Source organism: Mirounga leonina, unplaced genomic scaffold (assembly GCF_011800145.1).
Source record: "Mirounga leonina isolate KUSES-001 unplaced genomic scaffold, KU_Mleo_1.0 Mir_418, whole genome shotgun sequence".
NCBI classification, from domain to species: domain Eukaryota; kingdom Metazoa; phylum Chordata; class Mammalia; order Carnivora; family Phocidae; genus Mirounga; species Mirounga leonina.
Window position 1 is genome coordinate 14,851,748 of NW_023270739.1, and position 15,010 is coordinate 14,866,757.

Genomic DNA, 15,010 nt, shown 5'->3' on the forward strand with positions numbered 1-15,010 from the left:
AAGAATGGGTGGGGCTATTCTGGAGGTAGTGAAGGCAGAAGGGCAGGCTTTCTTTTTTTTTTTTTTTTAAGATTTTATTTATTTATTTGAGACAGAGAGAATGAGAGAGAGAGAGCACATGAGAGGGGGGAGGGTCAGAGGGAGAAGCAGGCTCCCTGCCGAGCAGGGAGCCCGATGCGGGACTCGATCCAGGGACTCCGGGATCATGACCTGAGCCGAAGGCAGTCGAAGGGCAGGCTTTCTGATTGAGGGAGCATTATGTGCGTGTACGTGTGTTTGTGTGAGTGCACACATGTGCACTTGTATGTCTGTGTGTGGGGGTGGATACGAACAAAGGCATCAGACACCCCTTTGGCTTATTTAGGGTCTCTGAGACCGTCACTCTGGTTAGATCAGGGGGCTTCTGCAGAGAAGAGGTGGGCCAAGGACAGCTTAGAGGGACTTCAATTGTCCACATTTCATTAGTGTCTCTGTCTCAGGCACCTTATATGAAGATATAAGGGAAAATAGTGTGTTTGCTGTGCAAATACAGCTTCAGACATGTCCTCCCATCGTGGAGGCTGGGAGCAGGGCAACCCTGGCTCCCAAGTGAAACTTCTGGAGCCACCACTGAATAGGAGATGAATGGCAGCCAGTGGACAGAGGCCTTAAATACCTGGGAAGGTAGTCTGAACTCAGTCCTGCAAGAAATGGGGATCCACCCAAGGGTGTTAAGGCATAGAGTGGCATGATTGGAGCTTTGTATTCTTTGACAAAATCTTTTGACAAATTTGGACTGTCGAGCCCCAGATGTTAGGAATCAGGGAGGATAGAAGTGGGGAGAAGAGGAGGAAGACAGAGATGACCCACTTTCTCCTCATCCCTGCCGCTGACATTTCAGGGGACCAGGGAGGCCAGGGCGGAGAAGAGGGGTGACCAGGAGGATCCTTCCAGCTTCCTGGGACACCTGCATCCTTGCATAGGGTCCTGACTGTGTGTTCCCAGGGGTGTGAATGAAACACACGGGCAGAGAAAGTCTCTGCACAAGTATCCCTTAAGTATCTGGACACGGACAAGGAAGCTCTGATGAGAGAGTGGAATGGTCCCTGATTGGTGCATTGAAAAATGTTGAGTTTGAATGTTCAGAAATAATTTTCCTGGTTATCATTCCCAATACCTACTAGAGTTGTGACCTTCTTCTCCCGGATGTAATTCTCGATGGCCTCGTTGTTTGGAGCAAACACTGTGTAAGCGTCGGCTGCCTCGATCGCACTGGCCAGGTTATATTGCTGTGGGGGCAAGAGACAAAAACGCATGAGGGATTCCCCTGCAGGTACCCTGAGCCAGCAGGTCGCACAGCGAACGTGGTACTTACAATGATGTAGCCCCGGAAGATGGAATAGTCGGGCATCTGGTCCAGCCGGGTGAGCAGGTTTGGCAAGGAGACAGATAGGCTTCTTTGGGGAACCAGAACCTGGGAAAGGAAGTCCCCAGATTCTGTTAGCATGTGTCCGTAGGACTTGCTGCCCTCCGGTAGGTAGGCTCATGTCGCATGACCAGATGCAATGATAAGGACCACTGCTTGTCCACAGAGTGCCTCTGCAAATTTAACAAAGGGCACATTTTCCTTTGACGGTTGGCAACACCAAAGGGGGGTGCGTAGCCTGAGGAGTGAAGTGGGCTGGGGGTTAGCCCCACACCACCCTTGGGACAGGCATGGATATGCAGGGCACGACCTGCACACGTGTTCATGGTGGCCTTGGCAAAGGTGACAACAGTGTCCAAGGGCAGGTGTAGGGGGTCCTTAGGGAGCCAGTGCAACCTGGAGGCTAAGCAGAGGACCTGGACCAGTTGACAGGCATCCAGGAATCTTTTGTGGTCACATCACTTCCTCCTCAGTCCAGTTACTTAACCCTGAGGAGCCGTACTCGCCTCATTTGTGAAGTGAGGACAGTCGCATCTACTGTCTTAGGGTTGTGGTAAAAATCACACGAGATAATGTGACATGATACATTGTTCAGGGCCGGTACCTACTGCGCTGTCAATCATTCTAGTTGTCACTATTACCATGTACGAGACTAGGTGCCAATGCTGACGAGGGACACAGAGACACAGCCCCCCCCCCCCCCCCCCCCCCCTATCCCACCACGTGGGGGGCCGGGACTATACCGTGAGGAAGAACTATCAGTACAAGAGGGCATAGGGTGCCGAATGAGTTCTACACCCCTAAATCCCATGGAATTATAGGGGAGGAAGAAAGGAGTAAAACCATTTATTGAGGGAAGGCCTGCTAAGCAGTAGGCACTAAGAGAGAGAAGGTGTTGTTTTGTTCTCCCTGGGGAAGAAAAATGAGGCTCAGAGAAGTTATGTTGCTTGCCCAAATTCACATAGCTTGCTATGAGCCGGTACCCAGATGCTGTATGCCATCCTTGATGATATGGGCTGCAGGGATCGGGGAAGGCTTCGAGGAGGAGGTGAGACTTGAATTGGCCCCATGATAATAACGATCAGGACAGGAAATGGTTTGAGGGGCCATTGTACTAACAAGGTGTGGCCATCAGAAATGTAAATAAGGAGAGGTAATTTAATGTTTTTTAAAAAGGTTTTTCATAGGTTTTTAGTAGGAGAGCCAGGATTGGAGAAGAAAAATACCCTTGGTAAGTAATGTTCATTTGCATCGTAAGAAGTCAGAAATCCAGCATAGTTCCCTGCAAGTGATCACTTGCTCAAAAATGTGGGTTTCCTTAATGTTTCTTGGTAATACAAGGGAATTGTAAGGTTTTTTTTTTTTTTTTTTTTTTTCAAAAGAATGCACCCAGGCATCTTACAAATAGCTTCTCTTTTCTGCACAGAAATAGTTGACCTTTTCTGTAAATTAAAGTCAAAAGTGAGTATGGAAGTGGCCAGTGAGGATAATTTTAGTTAAAATGCTATTAGTTAATTGTCTTTTCCAATCTTCCACCTTTCCAAAGTTCCCAATATACCCTAAATTCTAACCTTAATTTTCAATGAAAATCCTAATATAGTAACCTAAAATTATAGGATAGCTTAAAACCCCATTTCCCGCTACACTTTTTTCTTCTATTTCGTACCTTTGAATACTGCTGCATTGTGTCTTAGAAGAAAATGAAAATTTCAAAATACTTTTTTTACCCTTTTCCATTTTTTTCCTAGGGCTTCCTTACCCCATCTTTTTAGGGTGCAATAATGCAGAAAGGGGAGAGGAAAAATAATACATAACCACTTGCCTTTCTTCTAGCTCTTGATTAAGATGTTCACATAAATCAGAAATATAATATATGTGGCCACACTTGAGGGCCTGTTTGCCGAATATAGACTAAGTAACAAATGAGTGTGACTGGATGCAGAGAACCTCTAAGCAGTTTTAACTCACAGAGCACAACCCAGGTACTCTTCCATTAGAGGTAGGGATTTCCACTCCCCCCTCACCGCCCCAGCGCGCCCCCCCACCAGCGCCACACCCCCAACCCCCGGCAAAGATGCTGTGCAGGAGGACGAATAAATGAAGTGAGAAGAGATGCCGTACTTGTGGAAGGTTGCAAGCGCGTACCTTGTTGATGACGTGTATCAGGCCGTTTGTGGCTGCATTATCACCATCAACTACAGATGCCCCTTCGATCGTGACATTCTGTAGATGCAAACCACAGTGGGGCAGTGAGTCTCCATAGGGTAGGAGATTCAGGAATTGAAACTCTTTCTGGGTTTTATACTTCTCAAGCGGTAGTGACTTTCACACTTCTGACCATGACCCGAAGTTGGAAATATCTTTAAATTGTGACACACTAGGCATCTCTCTCTCTCTCTCACACACACACACACAATCAAAATAAAGGGATACTTTCCTCTACTATCTGGGAGGCCCCTGAACACCGATTCTATTCTTTTCTACTTCATTCCAAGAGTGCTGGTTGAGGCTCACCAAAGTGATCCTGTAGCCTGAAAAGTCCTACTGACAGTGTTGTGGGTTGCATTTGTCCTCAGTTTCATGTGTTGGAGTCCTAACCCCCCATACTTCAGAATGGGACCTTATTTGGAAAGAAGGTCTTTACAGAGGTAATCACGTTACAATGAGAGCATTGCAGTCAGCCCTACTCCAACATGGCTGGTGTTCTTATAAGAGGAGGAAATGGGACACAGACCGCGGTACGGGGAGAATGCTGTGTGACCATGAAGAAGGCCATCTACAAGCCAAGGAGAGAGCCTGGAACAGCCCCTTTCAATAGCCCTCACGAGCCAACCTTGCTCACCCCTTGATCTTGGACCTCTGGCCTCTAGAATGTGAGACAAAATTTTCTGTCGTTGGAACCACTCACTTTGTGGTACCTTGTTATAACAGCCCTAGCAAACTCATATGGACAGTACCTGACTTTCCTGATCAGAATCCAGTTACTTTGCAAGAATATTAATTACCCAACCTACACACTCACCAGCCACCAACCAACTACGATACAGCTGGGCTCCACTCTCTCTACTTTCCTTTCTTCTCTCCACCCCTACCCTTTATTTGAAATCCCTCCTGGGACCCTCGGTGCAGAAGGGGACTTGAGTCTCACCCTGACGCCTCCCAACTCACATCAGCAGAGGCCCTGGAGAAAAAATTCCTAGCCACCTTGAACATCTCTTTTGGTTAAAGGGAGACATTTATATCAGACCAAGTAACTCATTAAAAATGTGTCTTTGGTGGTTAACTCCTCCAGGTCAATGGTCCCATTGATTTGTCTCTGACTGCATAGAACCCAGGATAAGCCTGCCCAGGGTGGGTGTTCAGTTCATGCTTGCTAAAAGAATCAATGATTTAGAACACCGACAGAACATAACCCCATTGTCTGATATAAGTATGTAATGTACTAGAATTAGACCAATAATATGGAAAGAATCCATGGAACTGCATGCAACTCTTTTCTGCTTTCTGCAAAGAATGATCTGATGAGGCACATACGTTCCGGTAGTACCAGGCATAGGCCCTTTCCACAGTGCTCACCCTGATGAGTAGGAAGGTAAAAATGTTTTAGAGCAGTAATTCCAAAACATTTTTGATGGTCCACTGATGTAGCGGTTCTCACTTTCCAGTAAAATCTTCATTTTCATCTTGCGCAATTCATAGCAAGAGCTTTCAAACACTGGCCTATGCAGCAAGGCAGCCAAACTTCCCGGTGCAAGACTCAATCCAAGTCCGGACACACGCAGCAAGTGCCAGAAGCTGAGCCTCCGCAGGGTTGCGGTTCTTCCTTGTGCACCGCCCTGACTCCAGCACTTAGTGCCTGGGGCATCGTAGGTGCTCAGTAAAGATTGGTTGACTGACTCTAACTTGACATAAAATTTTAGTAACCTATAATGACTCATTAGTAGGTCACCGGGAACCCGTTTTTAGTTCAGCATATACGAATCGCCACAGTTGTGAAACAGGGCAACCTTTACCCAGAACCATGGAAAGGTTTGCCTTTCTGGATCAGTCTGTGGTCTGTCAAGAAGAGCCTTGTGGCCAAGCTGTGGGTGCAGGACCACATTTTATAGCATCACTACTACAAAGTAACGTGTGTGTGTGTGTGTGTGTGTTGAGTGTCAACATATATTGATACACACACACACACACACACACGTTGTTGAGGCTGGGTGATGTCTACGTGGAAGTTCTACTCTTGGTCTGTTTTTGCTCATGTTTGGAAATTTCCATAACACAAACATTAAAAGTGGGCAGTGCAAACATAGATGACACGTTTCCACTTAACAGACAGATTACAGCACTCTCTTACCCCATCTGCCTTCGCCAGGTGAAGGAAGTTACCGGGCAAAGACGTTGCCAGCATGTCCGAAGGTGACAGAGCCTGCAGATCTGCCACTCTGTATGTGCCCAGCAGCATATGGTTTCTAAAGCAACAGTCCAGAAGGGCTATCATGAAATATCAATGCATGAAGGAGTATCATTGAATAGTTAAGAAAATAGGTTCTGGAGCCAGATGGCCAGATTCAAACTCTTCCCCTGTGATTATCAGCCATGACACCTTGGGTTAGTTATGGAATCACCCCACACCTTACACATCTGTAAAATAGGTGTAATTTTAATGCCTATCTCATAGGGTTGTTGGGAGGATGAACTGAGTTATACATAAGGTAGTTATCACAGAGTTAGCTGTCAATAATGTTAACTATTACCATCCTCGGGAAGGAGGTGAGGAATGTTCTAGAACATGCTGAGTTCCATGGATCTCAAGGACCATGTGGCTTCCCTCTACTGAATGTCGTTCACATGGATGCCAGTGAGATATCATGAAGAATAAAATACATAATACCTACTTTATTAGGGCTGGAATATTGCTCTTGGACAACCAAAAGGTTTTTTCATCTTGATCCATGTCCTCAATAGCTTGCTGGGAAGGCACGAGGACAGTGAGGTTTGAGGCAGCTGACAGCATGGGTTGTAGAGAAGCATTCTGAATCACAGGAGGGAAAGAAGGTGGGCCTGGCTCACTTTAGAGGTCAAACAGGGAGGACTGAATGCTTAGCAGAGATGACAATTTCCCAGCGGAAGTAATTTCAGGGACATTGGAAGAGTCCTAGGGACCCCTTTCCCAAATCCATCCCACCCACTGGCTGGTGTCTCATATTCTCCTCTGAGACACATTCTTTTTACTTAAATGTGTGAGCTTTGTCAAAAGGCAAATTTTCCCCATCCCCCGGTCAGACTTTGAATCATTATCAGTCATTTATCCTTTAGTCTAAACAAAGAACCAGAGAATAGTCTTGATGATCCTGTGTGTGGGTGTATGAACTTTAAGAACCCTTGGCTGCCCTAGGAATAAGGATGGTGGGAAGATTTCAGGAAGTGTTTCAGCATGGGGGACAGACTGGAAGCCTGAAATCAAATTTGACCTACTTTTTATTCTAACCTAGAGCTAGTTTTGGGTAGGCGTGGTGCGTTTATGTTTAACAACTGATTCCAGGAAAAACAAACAAAAACCCCTGGTTTGTAACATTCCCTGATATCTGTGGTGTATATCCTTCCACCATGGCTGATTTCAAGCCATGAATGTGACAGCATTGAAGGTGAGTTTGGGGAAGATGTGCTCTCGTGCGTTGGGATGAGCTGGGTCCACTACCCCACTGGGCAAGTGTATGCATGTCGACTTGGTCTATACGGAAATCATCACGTGCAATAGGACTCTCAGTCCCTGCTCTTTCATGTGGTGGGGCAGAGAGGCCCCACAGAGAAACAATCAGGAGCTGTCCTAGAGTGGTGCTGACTAGGCTCTCTTTATCTTGGCATATGTCTACTCAAAGGGGATAAACTAGAGGTTGTGATGGCATCTTGGTCCACTCATGCAGAGATGACAGAGATACAGACAAATGGGTATAGTGGGGATTGGATTCTTCATCATAGAACTTTCCAAGGGAGAGGAAGAAGCTCCTCGGAGCATGCTGGGACAAGAGCTAAGCACCCATGGATTATCCCAGATTACAACTATAAATCCCAAATCCAACTCGGTGAATTGCAATAATGAATTATGTTGACTCTTTAAAAAGACCTCTCGATGAGTGAAATGATACATATATATTTGAATTGGTTGAAAAGTTGACCCCTCCAGCTTAACCTAGACCAGAAGTTCTTAGTGCTTAGACCAGAAGCTTTTAAAATGCACTCATGCCCAGGGAACACCTCTGACCAATCAAATCAGAGTGTCTGTGGCGGGAGCCTAGGCATGGCTATTTAAACAGCGCATTCCATGTGACTCCATGTGATTCCAGTGTGGTCAGGGTGGAGGGCCACTGCTCTAGGCAATTGCTTTCCCTCCTTCCTACCAGCTGCGTTTTCAGTTTTGTGGGATATGCATTCCAAATTTCTAAAATTGTATACATTTCTCAAGTTCCAACAAAGGTACTCACGTTTATCCACTGGTTAAATATAGCTGCCGCGGAGAGAAATGACAATTCCTTATTCATGTCGTGCAGGGGAGGGAGGGAGAGATCAGAGAGAACACGAGAGAAGGAATAATGAATAAGCATAATCACAGCACGTCTGAGCAGCATGCACTTCGCCTTCCCGGGGCTGGGCTCAGCTCATTTTCCTGGCCGACATGAATGGGGGTCAGCTAGTTGAATTTCCATGTTGCCAGAGCTGCACAGATCTTTCATGCTTAGCGGCTCCATTATCCTCTCTACTCGAGATAAAGAAGTAATTCCAGAAACTTCAGATGCAAAAACCACCTGAAGCTCTTCCAAGTCAGAATTTAGTTTTTAAGGTCATGGTCCCAGGCCCTAGGGAGGGTCACAGAGCTCAATGACAGCCCCCTCTCAGAGCCAACATTGAGGAGTGGCGTGGAATGTGGAGCCAGACCACCTGGGTTTTCATTCTGGTTTGGCCGTTGCCTAAATCCTTAGGCAAGTTACTTGGTCTCTCTGGGCCTCAATGTTCTTGCCTGTAAGATGGGAATAATAAAAGCTCCAGCTGATAGGTTGCTGTGAAATTTGGAGGAGTTACTGTTTTGAAGTGCTTAGAATAGAGGCTGGCATGCGGGACATGCTCAGGAAGTCTTAGCCACTCTTCTTTTTCATCGTTCCACCGTGGGACTGTGTTGATGAACATATATACTGAGCAGCCACAGTGGGCACCAGGTTGGAGCGAAGGGAGGGCATATGAAAGGGAAAAGATGACCTCCATTCTCACACAACTTACACTTGTTTGGGGGAAGTTAAGACTCGAAGAGGTACCCACAGCACTAGTAGCTCAGTGATGTGTGCAGGTGTGATAAAGGAAGGTCTAGACCTTGAGTTGAAAAAGACTGGGTTCACGTCCTGAGTCTGCCATTTACTAGCTGTGTGATCTTGGGTAAGTCACTTGACCTCTCTGAGAACTCAAGTCTTATCTGAAAAATGAATATGATGATGCTTTGCTTCTGGACTTATGAATATTACATGCATTTATGTAGGGGAAAGCATTTTAAAACTATTAAACACCATGGGAATGGCAAGAGTTATTGTATGCAATTTACACCAACGCAATAAATCTCAGAGTTGTCTCAATTCCTTTTTGAAAGTGGTTGAGGTTATCAAATGAATTAGTGAATAGCTGTCAGATAGTCAGTGAGTAAACCGACAGGTGCAAGAGCTGAGATGCATGAGTAATCCCTTGAAGGGAGGGATTGGTCCAAGGGAGAGGACAATGCAGGTGGGACCTGAGCTGATGGCAGAAAGAGGGGAGGCTGGGTCCCTGGGACAGGCGAGCCGAGCTGGCAAAGGGACAGCGAGGCTAAGCTGTTGCAAGAAGAGTGAGCAGCTTGCTTTCCTGTATGATCTCCTGGAGGACATGACTGGCATCCTAGCTAAGAGATTTTTTTTTTTTTTTTTTTTAGATTTTGTGTCTTTATTATTCTGCATAGGAGTTCATTTTGCAGACTTACCACGGCTGCATTTCCGTAGCACAGAAGGCCATCTCCTTCATAGCCCTCCTGGCAAACACAACTCCAGAGGCCAGAAGTAAACTGACAGGTTGCCTGATGAAACAGAGATAAAAGAAAGAGTTTGCCTTCCTTACAGAATAGTTAGCTCTGAGTTACATCGGTGAGCCCTCAGTCTCCATCGAAGGTGAAAACTGCAACTTTGGGGTTGAAAGACGCTGGGAGTGACCTGCAGACCCTGCCCTATCCCAAAGAAAGGCTCCTGTCTGTGTGTTTGGTACAGCTCCTGCTTAATCACAATTAAATTCTTCCTTTTCATCCCTCGCAGATTTAGCATGTAAAAGTACAGGACACACAGTTAATTTGAGTTTCAGATAAACAAGTAAGTTTTAGTATAAGTATGTCCCATGTAATGTTTGGGGCCCACTGGTGAAAGACAATTATCGTATGGTTTCACTCATACGTGGAACATAAGGAATAGCATGGAGGGCCACAGGGGAAGGGAGGGAAAACTGAATGGGAAGAAATCAGACAGGGAGACAAACCGTGAGAGACTCTGGACTCCGGGAAACAAACTAAGGGTCACAAGAAGGGAGGGGGGTGGGGGATGGGGTGACTGGGTGATGGGCATTAAGGAGGGCACGTCTGGTGATGAGCACTGGGTGTTACACGCAACTAATGAATCGTTGAACACTACATCAAAAACGAATGTACTATATGCTGGCCAAATGAACATAATAAAAAAAAAGAATTGCCAGGTTTAACAAATAAAAAATACCAAGTTAAATGTGAATTTTGGAGAAGGTCTGGATAATTTTTAGTATAAATTTGTCCCATGTAATCGTTGGAACATACTTGTGCTGAAGGATTGTTATTTATTTGACATTCTGATTTAGTTGGGAAGCCTGTATTTTATCTGGCAATCATACATTGGTTCTTCCAAGCTTTGGATTGGAGTGACATTTGTAAGAACATTCTGCCTGGGGACTCTCTTTGGGAGGAGGAGAGATTTTGTTCATTAGTAGTTCTAGATAAGAAATAAACTAGTCTTCTTTCTTTCTCAAGTAACTTTTTTTTTCTTTTTGAAGTAAGGATAAAAGAAATGAAGTAACTTACCAGTGGATGACATTTCCCAGTTTGTTCCAAGCATGAAGTTACTGCTTCACAATCAATCCCATTGCCTCGAAATCCTTCCTTGCACTCACACTCATTCTATAATTCCAAGAACAAAAGGGATTATTGAAAACAATTGCCTTTCATGCCTTTCATCACGTGGCCTGAAAAATGAGCCACAGAAATCATAGCTGTTTGGCCTTCTGAGTTAATGTCTTTCGTTTGTTACACTTCCGATTCCAGAGCTGTTGCTCTACACATTCTGTGTTACATTTCATCTGAGAGTTCCCTGGTACTTTCTTTCTGAACTCATTATCCCAGAAGTGCCATACGTGATACAAGACAACCCATGAAGTTGTGGGAAGAAAGGAATAGAATTTCTACTTAAGAATTTTTATCTTTAACAATATAAGTATGATTTGCTGTGTGTGCTTTATAAGGTAAATGTGTGTATCTTTTTTTTTTTTTTAGAGATTTTATTTATTTATCTGACAGAGAGATAACGAGAGCAGGAACACAAGCAGGGGGAGTGGGAGAGGGAGAAGCAGACTCTCTGCTGAGCAGGGAGCCCGAAGCGGGGCTCGATCCAAGAACCCTGGGATCATGACCTGAGCTGAAGGCAGATGCTTAACAACTGAGCCACCCAGGCGCCCCTGTGTGTATATTTTTCAAAAAGACTTTATTTATTTATTTGAGAGAGAAAGAGAGTGAGAGCGAGCAGGAGCACGAGCAGGGGGGAGGGGATCCTGGGGTCATGACCTGAGCCGAAGGCAGACGCTTAACTGACTGAGCCACCCAGGCTCTGGTAAATGTGTGTATCTTAGATGCAAGTATATGTATACAGAAGCACCTGTATATATCTTTATGGGGCAGGGCAAGACCTTATAAACATGGGTGTTTAATCCTTTCCACTTGGTATTGGGGTAGCACCTCCCTGTACCCCCAACCCTGACATGTTGATCCAAACACGGTTTGTCTTTTTACATAAATATTCATGGTAATTAGGATTTCTGCCTAATATCTAAAAGTTCTCAAGCCAACTAGTAACTACTGAGGGCAATCCTAGATATGGTCTATTTTATTTCTTATATGGCACCATTAAAAAAAAAAACCTTTCTCTTCCTCCATCTCCCACATCAGGATGCCTTTATCCACAGAAAGAAAGAGCAGAGAGGGGATAGATACTGTTATGGGTTGAACTGGGTCCCGACCAGTCCCAGTTCATATGTTGAAATCTTGATACCAGGACCTCAGAATGTAACTTCACTTGGAAATAGGATTATTATTATGTAATTAGTTAAGATGTGGTCACACTGGAGTAGGGTGGGTCCCCAATCCAATATGACTGGTGTCCTCATGAAAAGGGGAGATTTGGACCCAGACATGCGCACAGGGAGAACACCCTGTGGACATGAAGGCAGAGACAAGGATGATGCGTGGATAAGCCGAGGAACTCCAGAGATTGTCTGCAAACCACCCAGAGCTTGGAGAGAGGCATGGAACAGATTCTTCTTCAAGCCCTTCGAAGGAGCCAAGCCCGGCCACACCTTGATCTTGGGCCTCTAGCATCCAGAACTGTGAGACAATACATTTTTGTTGTTCTATGCTACCCAGTTAGTGACGCTTCGTTTTGGCAGCCTTAGCAAACTAATACAGAGACCAGGACATATTTTGTCTTTCTCAAATGCAATCTGGCAATTTAGGTGAAAAAAAAAAACCCAAATGCAATTGTTTGCCAAATGTGTGGTGAGACATAAGACGGCAGTGAGCTCTTTCATGAATAGGACATTTCCGTGGCCACGGTCATGGTACACTTGTCATCACCTCCTCAGTGTGGACTGGTTCCTGAGCAGTAGCTTTCTCTGCCTCAGTCTCCCTTACCCAGGTTAAGTGAAAGTGATCACAGACTGCAGAGTGCTACAGAATTACAAAGTGTGGTCAGGTGACTAAGAGGGGGCTCTGGAGTCAGACCATCTGAGTGTGAATTTCACAATATGATTTATTTTCTGTGCAATGAGGGCAAATTACTTAGCTTCTTTGTGCCTCAATTTTCTCTTTTGTAAGATGGGAATAATGCTAGTAACCTATGTGGCAGCAAAAGCAAAAATAAACACACGGGGCCACATCTAACTAAAAAGCGTTTGCATAGCAAAGGAACCCATCAACAAAATGAAAAGGGAACCTACTGAATGGGAGAAGATAGTTGCAAATTACATATCTAATAAATGGCTAATATCCAAAATATACAAAGAACTCATGCAATGCAATAACAAAACAACAAACAATCCTTTTTAAAAAATGGGCAAAAGATGCGAATAGACATTTTTCCAAAGAAGACACACAGATGGCCAACAGGACATGAAAAAACGCTCGATATCACTTGGCATCAGGGAAATGCAAATCAAAACCACGATGAGATAGCACCTCACACCTGTTAGAATGCCAATTATCAACAAGACAAGAAATAACAAGTGTTGGCGAGGATGTGGAGAAAAGGCAACTCATGCACTGTTGGTGGGAATGCAAACTGGCGCAGCTACTGTGGAAAACAGTACGGTGGTTCCTCAAAAAACTAAAAATAGAACTACCGTACCTTCAAGCAATTTCATTTGTGAGTATCCAAATTTGAAAAGATAATCTGCACTCCCATGCTCATTGCAGCATTATTTATAATAGCCAAATATGGAAGCAACCCAGGTGTCCACTGATAGAGGAAAGAAGAGGTGGTATATATACACAATGGACTATAGATGGACCTGGAGGGCATTATGCTAAGTGCAGTAAGTCAGACAGAGAAAGACAAATACCATATGATCTCAATTATATAGGGAATCTTAAAAATAAAAAAACCCCAAAAAACCCAAACACCAAAACCTGAGACCAAGCACATAGATAAAGAGAACAGATTGGTGCTTGCTAGAGGCTGGGGTGGGGGTGGGAGTGGGCTAAATGGGTGAAGAGTGTCAAAAGGTAAAAAAAAAAAAAGTACCTATGTCACAGGTTTGTTGTGACAACCGATTCTCACTACTACAAATGATTCAGAAGCTGCAGTAAGTTCTAGACGAAGTAGTGCTGCGTCCAGCGAGGAAAAGCCACTGGGGGAGTCCTGCTCCCCTTTGCTCTCTGCCTCGTCCCACCTACCTGCCCGGGGCCGACGTACAAACAGGTTGCGTTGGCGTGGCAGCCGCTGGTGCTGGCCAGCAGGCACTTGTCAATCTCCGAGCAGTCTCGGCCGTCCCCGGTCCATCCCTGCTGGCACACGCACGTGTGGGTCCCCATGCCCGTGCTGACACACTCCGCCTGCAGGGGGACAAGCCGCAGCGAATCTCAGAAACCTCAGTCTAGCCACATGGTTCCCAAAGCAAAAAACAGGGGTACCTTCTAGAAACGCGTGTTTGCATGGAGTGCGATAGAAATGATTACGATGCACGTTTGCACCGAATCCATGGAAAACAGGAGACGATTTAAAGACCAGCATTGCTTGTTGTGGGCCAGCTAATGGCCAGCCCCCAGCACGTCGCTGTCATTTACGGAGCCGGGGACTGTTCTTAGTGTTTCGCCGGTAGAAGCCATCATCTTGAGGAAGGGCGCGTTAGTATCTGCTTTACAGATAAGGAAGCTAGGCTGAGAGGAGGTAAGTAACTTGCCTAAGGTCACACAGCTACAAAACTTCATGAATCCTGTTTCTAGAACGCTGAAGTGCAAGCTCCCAACCACTGTAGCAACTCCAGACCTCTCCGGAGGAGCACCCAGCACCTGGGAAGCTGAAGGACAGCGTGATAGGGAGGAGGTGCCGGGGACGCTGTCCAAAGGGTGGGACCAGCCCCAGGGGCGTCTGGTGGGATGGGGCGAGGCATTCCCGTCTAATTTCACCCTCGGAGCCTGACAGCTACGGAAGAGGTTTCGGCATGGGAGAAACATGATCCGATCCGCTTCAAGTCACTCTGGCTGTGGGTGGACAATGAATGCCCCAGGGGTGGCGGGGGGCGGGGGCGTGGAAGCAGCAGGGAGACCAGTTAGTAAACTGTACGTAGGGCTCAGTGGTGGTGAGAGGGATGTTCAAAAGCAGTGGTAAGTTTGGGCTATACCCCTGAGCTATACCCAATAATAGAACTTAGGGCAAGTCACTTAGCGTCCCCAAGCCTCAGTTTCTTTATCAGTACAATGGGGATAAGAACATTCTTTATTGGGTTGGGGGGTTAGGGAAAGCAAATGAGATCATGGACATTCAAGTCACTTGTAAGCTGTAACGTTTGAATCACTGGTTTATTGCTAATAACCTCCAATATCTGATTCTCAGGCTCTGTTTTCAAGAGCCCAAAGACCCCCGCTCCTGTGTTCCTGGGATATTCCCTGCACACGCGGATTTAGGAAGTGGAGGCTCACAGAAGGCATCATCCTTAAAACTCAAGGTTCCAGCAAATGTGCTTCATGCAACAGAAAGCCTTTAGATATCGTTTTTTGCAAGGCCTTCCCTCAGGATTTCCTAAGAAACCAGGCAGCTT

At 45.6% G+C, this 15,010-nt stretch overlaps 1 protein-coding gene across 1 annotated transcript in view; it reads right to left on the reverse strand.

Annotated features, from left to right (window-relative positions):
- The window catches only part of STAB2 (stabilin 2), a 144,726-nt gene that overhangs the window by 62,998 nt on the left and 66,718 nt on the right, over nt 1-15,010 (reverse strand). The window contains exons 25-33 of the mRNA XM_034987711.1: nt 13,647-13,805; nt 10,509-10,604; nt 9,396-9,488; nt 7,882-7,929; nt 6,295-6,431; nt 5,754-5,868; nt 3,551-3,628; nt 1,355-1,453; nt 1,161-1,268 (exon numbers count right to left, since the gene is read on the reverse strand). Coding sequence (XP_034843602.1) covers nt 1,161-1,268; nt 1,355-1,453; nt 3,551-3,628; nt 5,754-5,868; nt 6,295-6,431; nt 7,882-7,929; nt 9,396-9,488; nt 10,509-10,604; nt 13,647-13,805 — 933 coding nt within the window. The remainder of the gene's footprint in view (nt 1-1,160; nt 1,269-1,354; nt 1,454-3,550; nt 3,629-5,753; nt 5,869-6,294; nt 6,432-7,881; nt 7,930-9,395; nt 9,489-10,508; nt 10,605-13,646; nt 13,806-15,010) is intronic.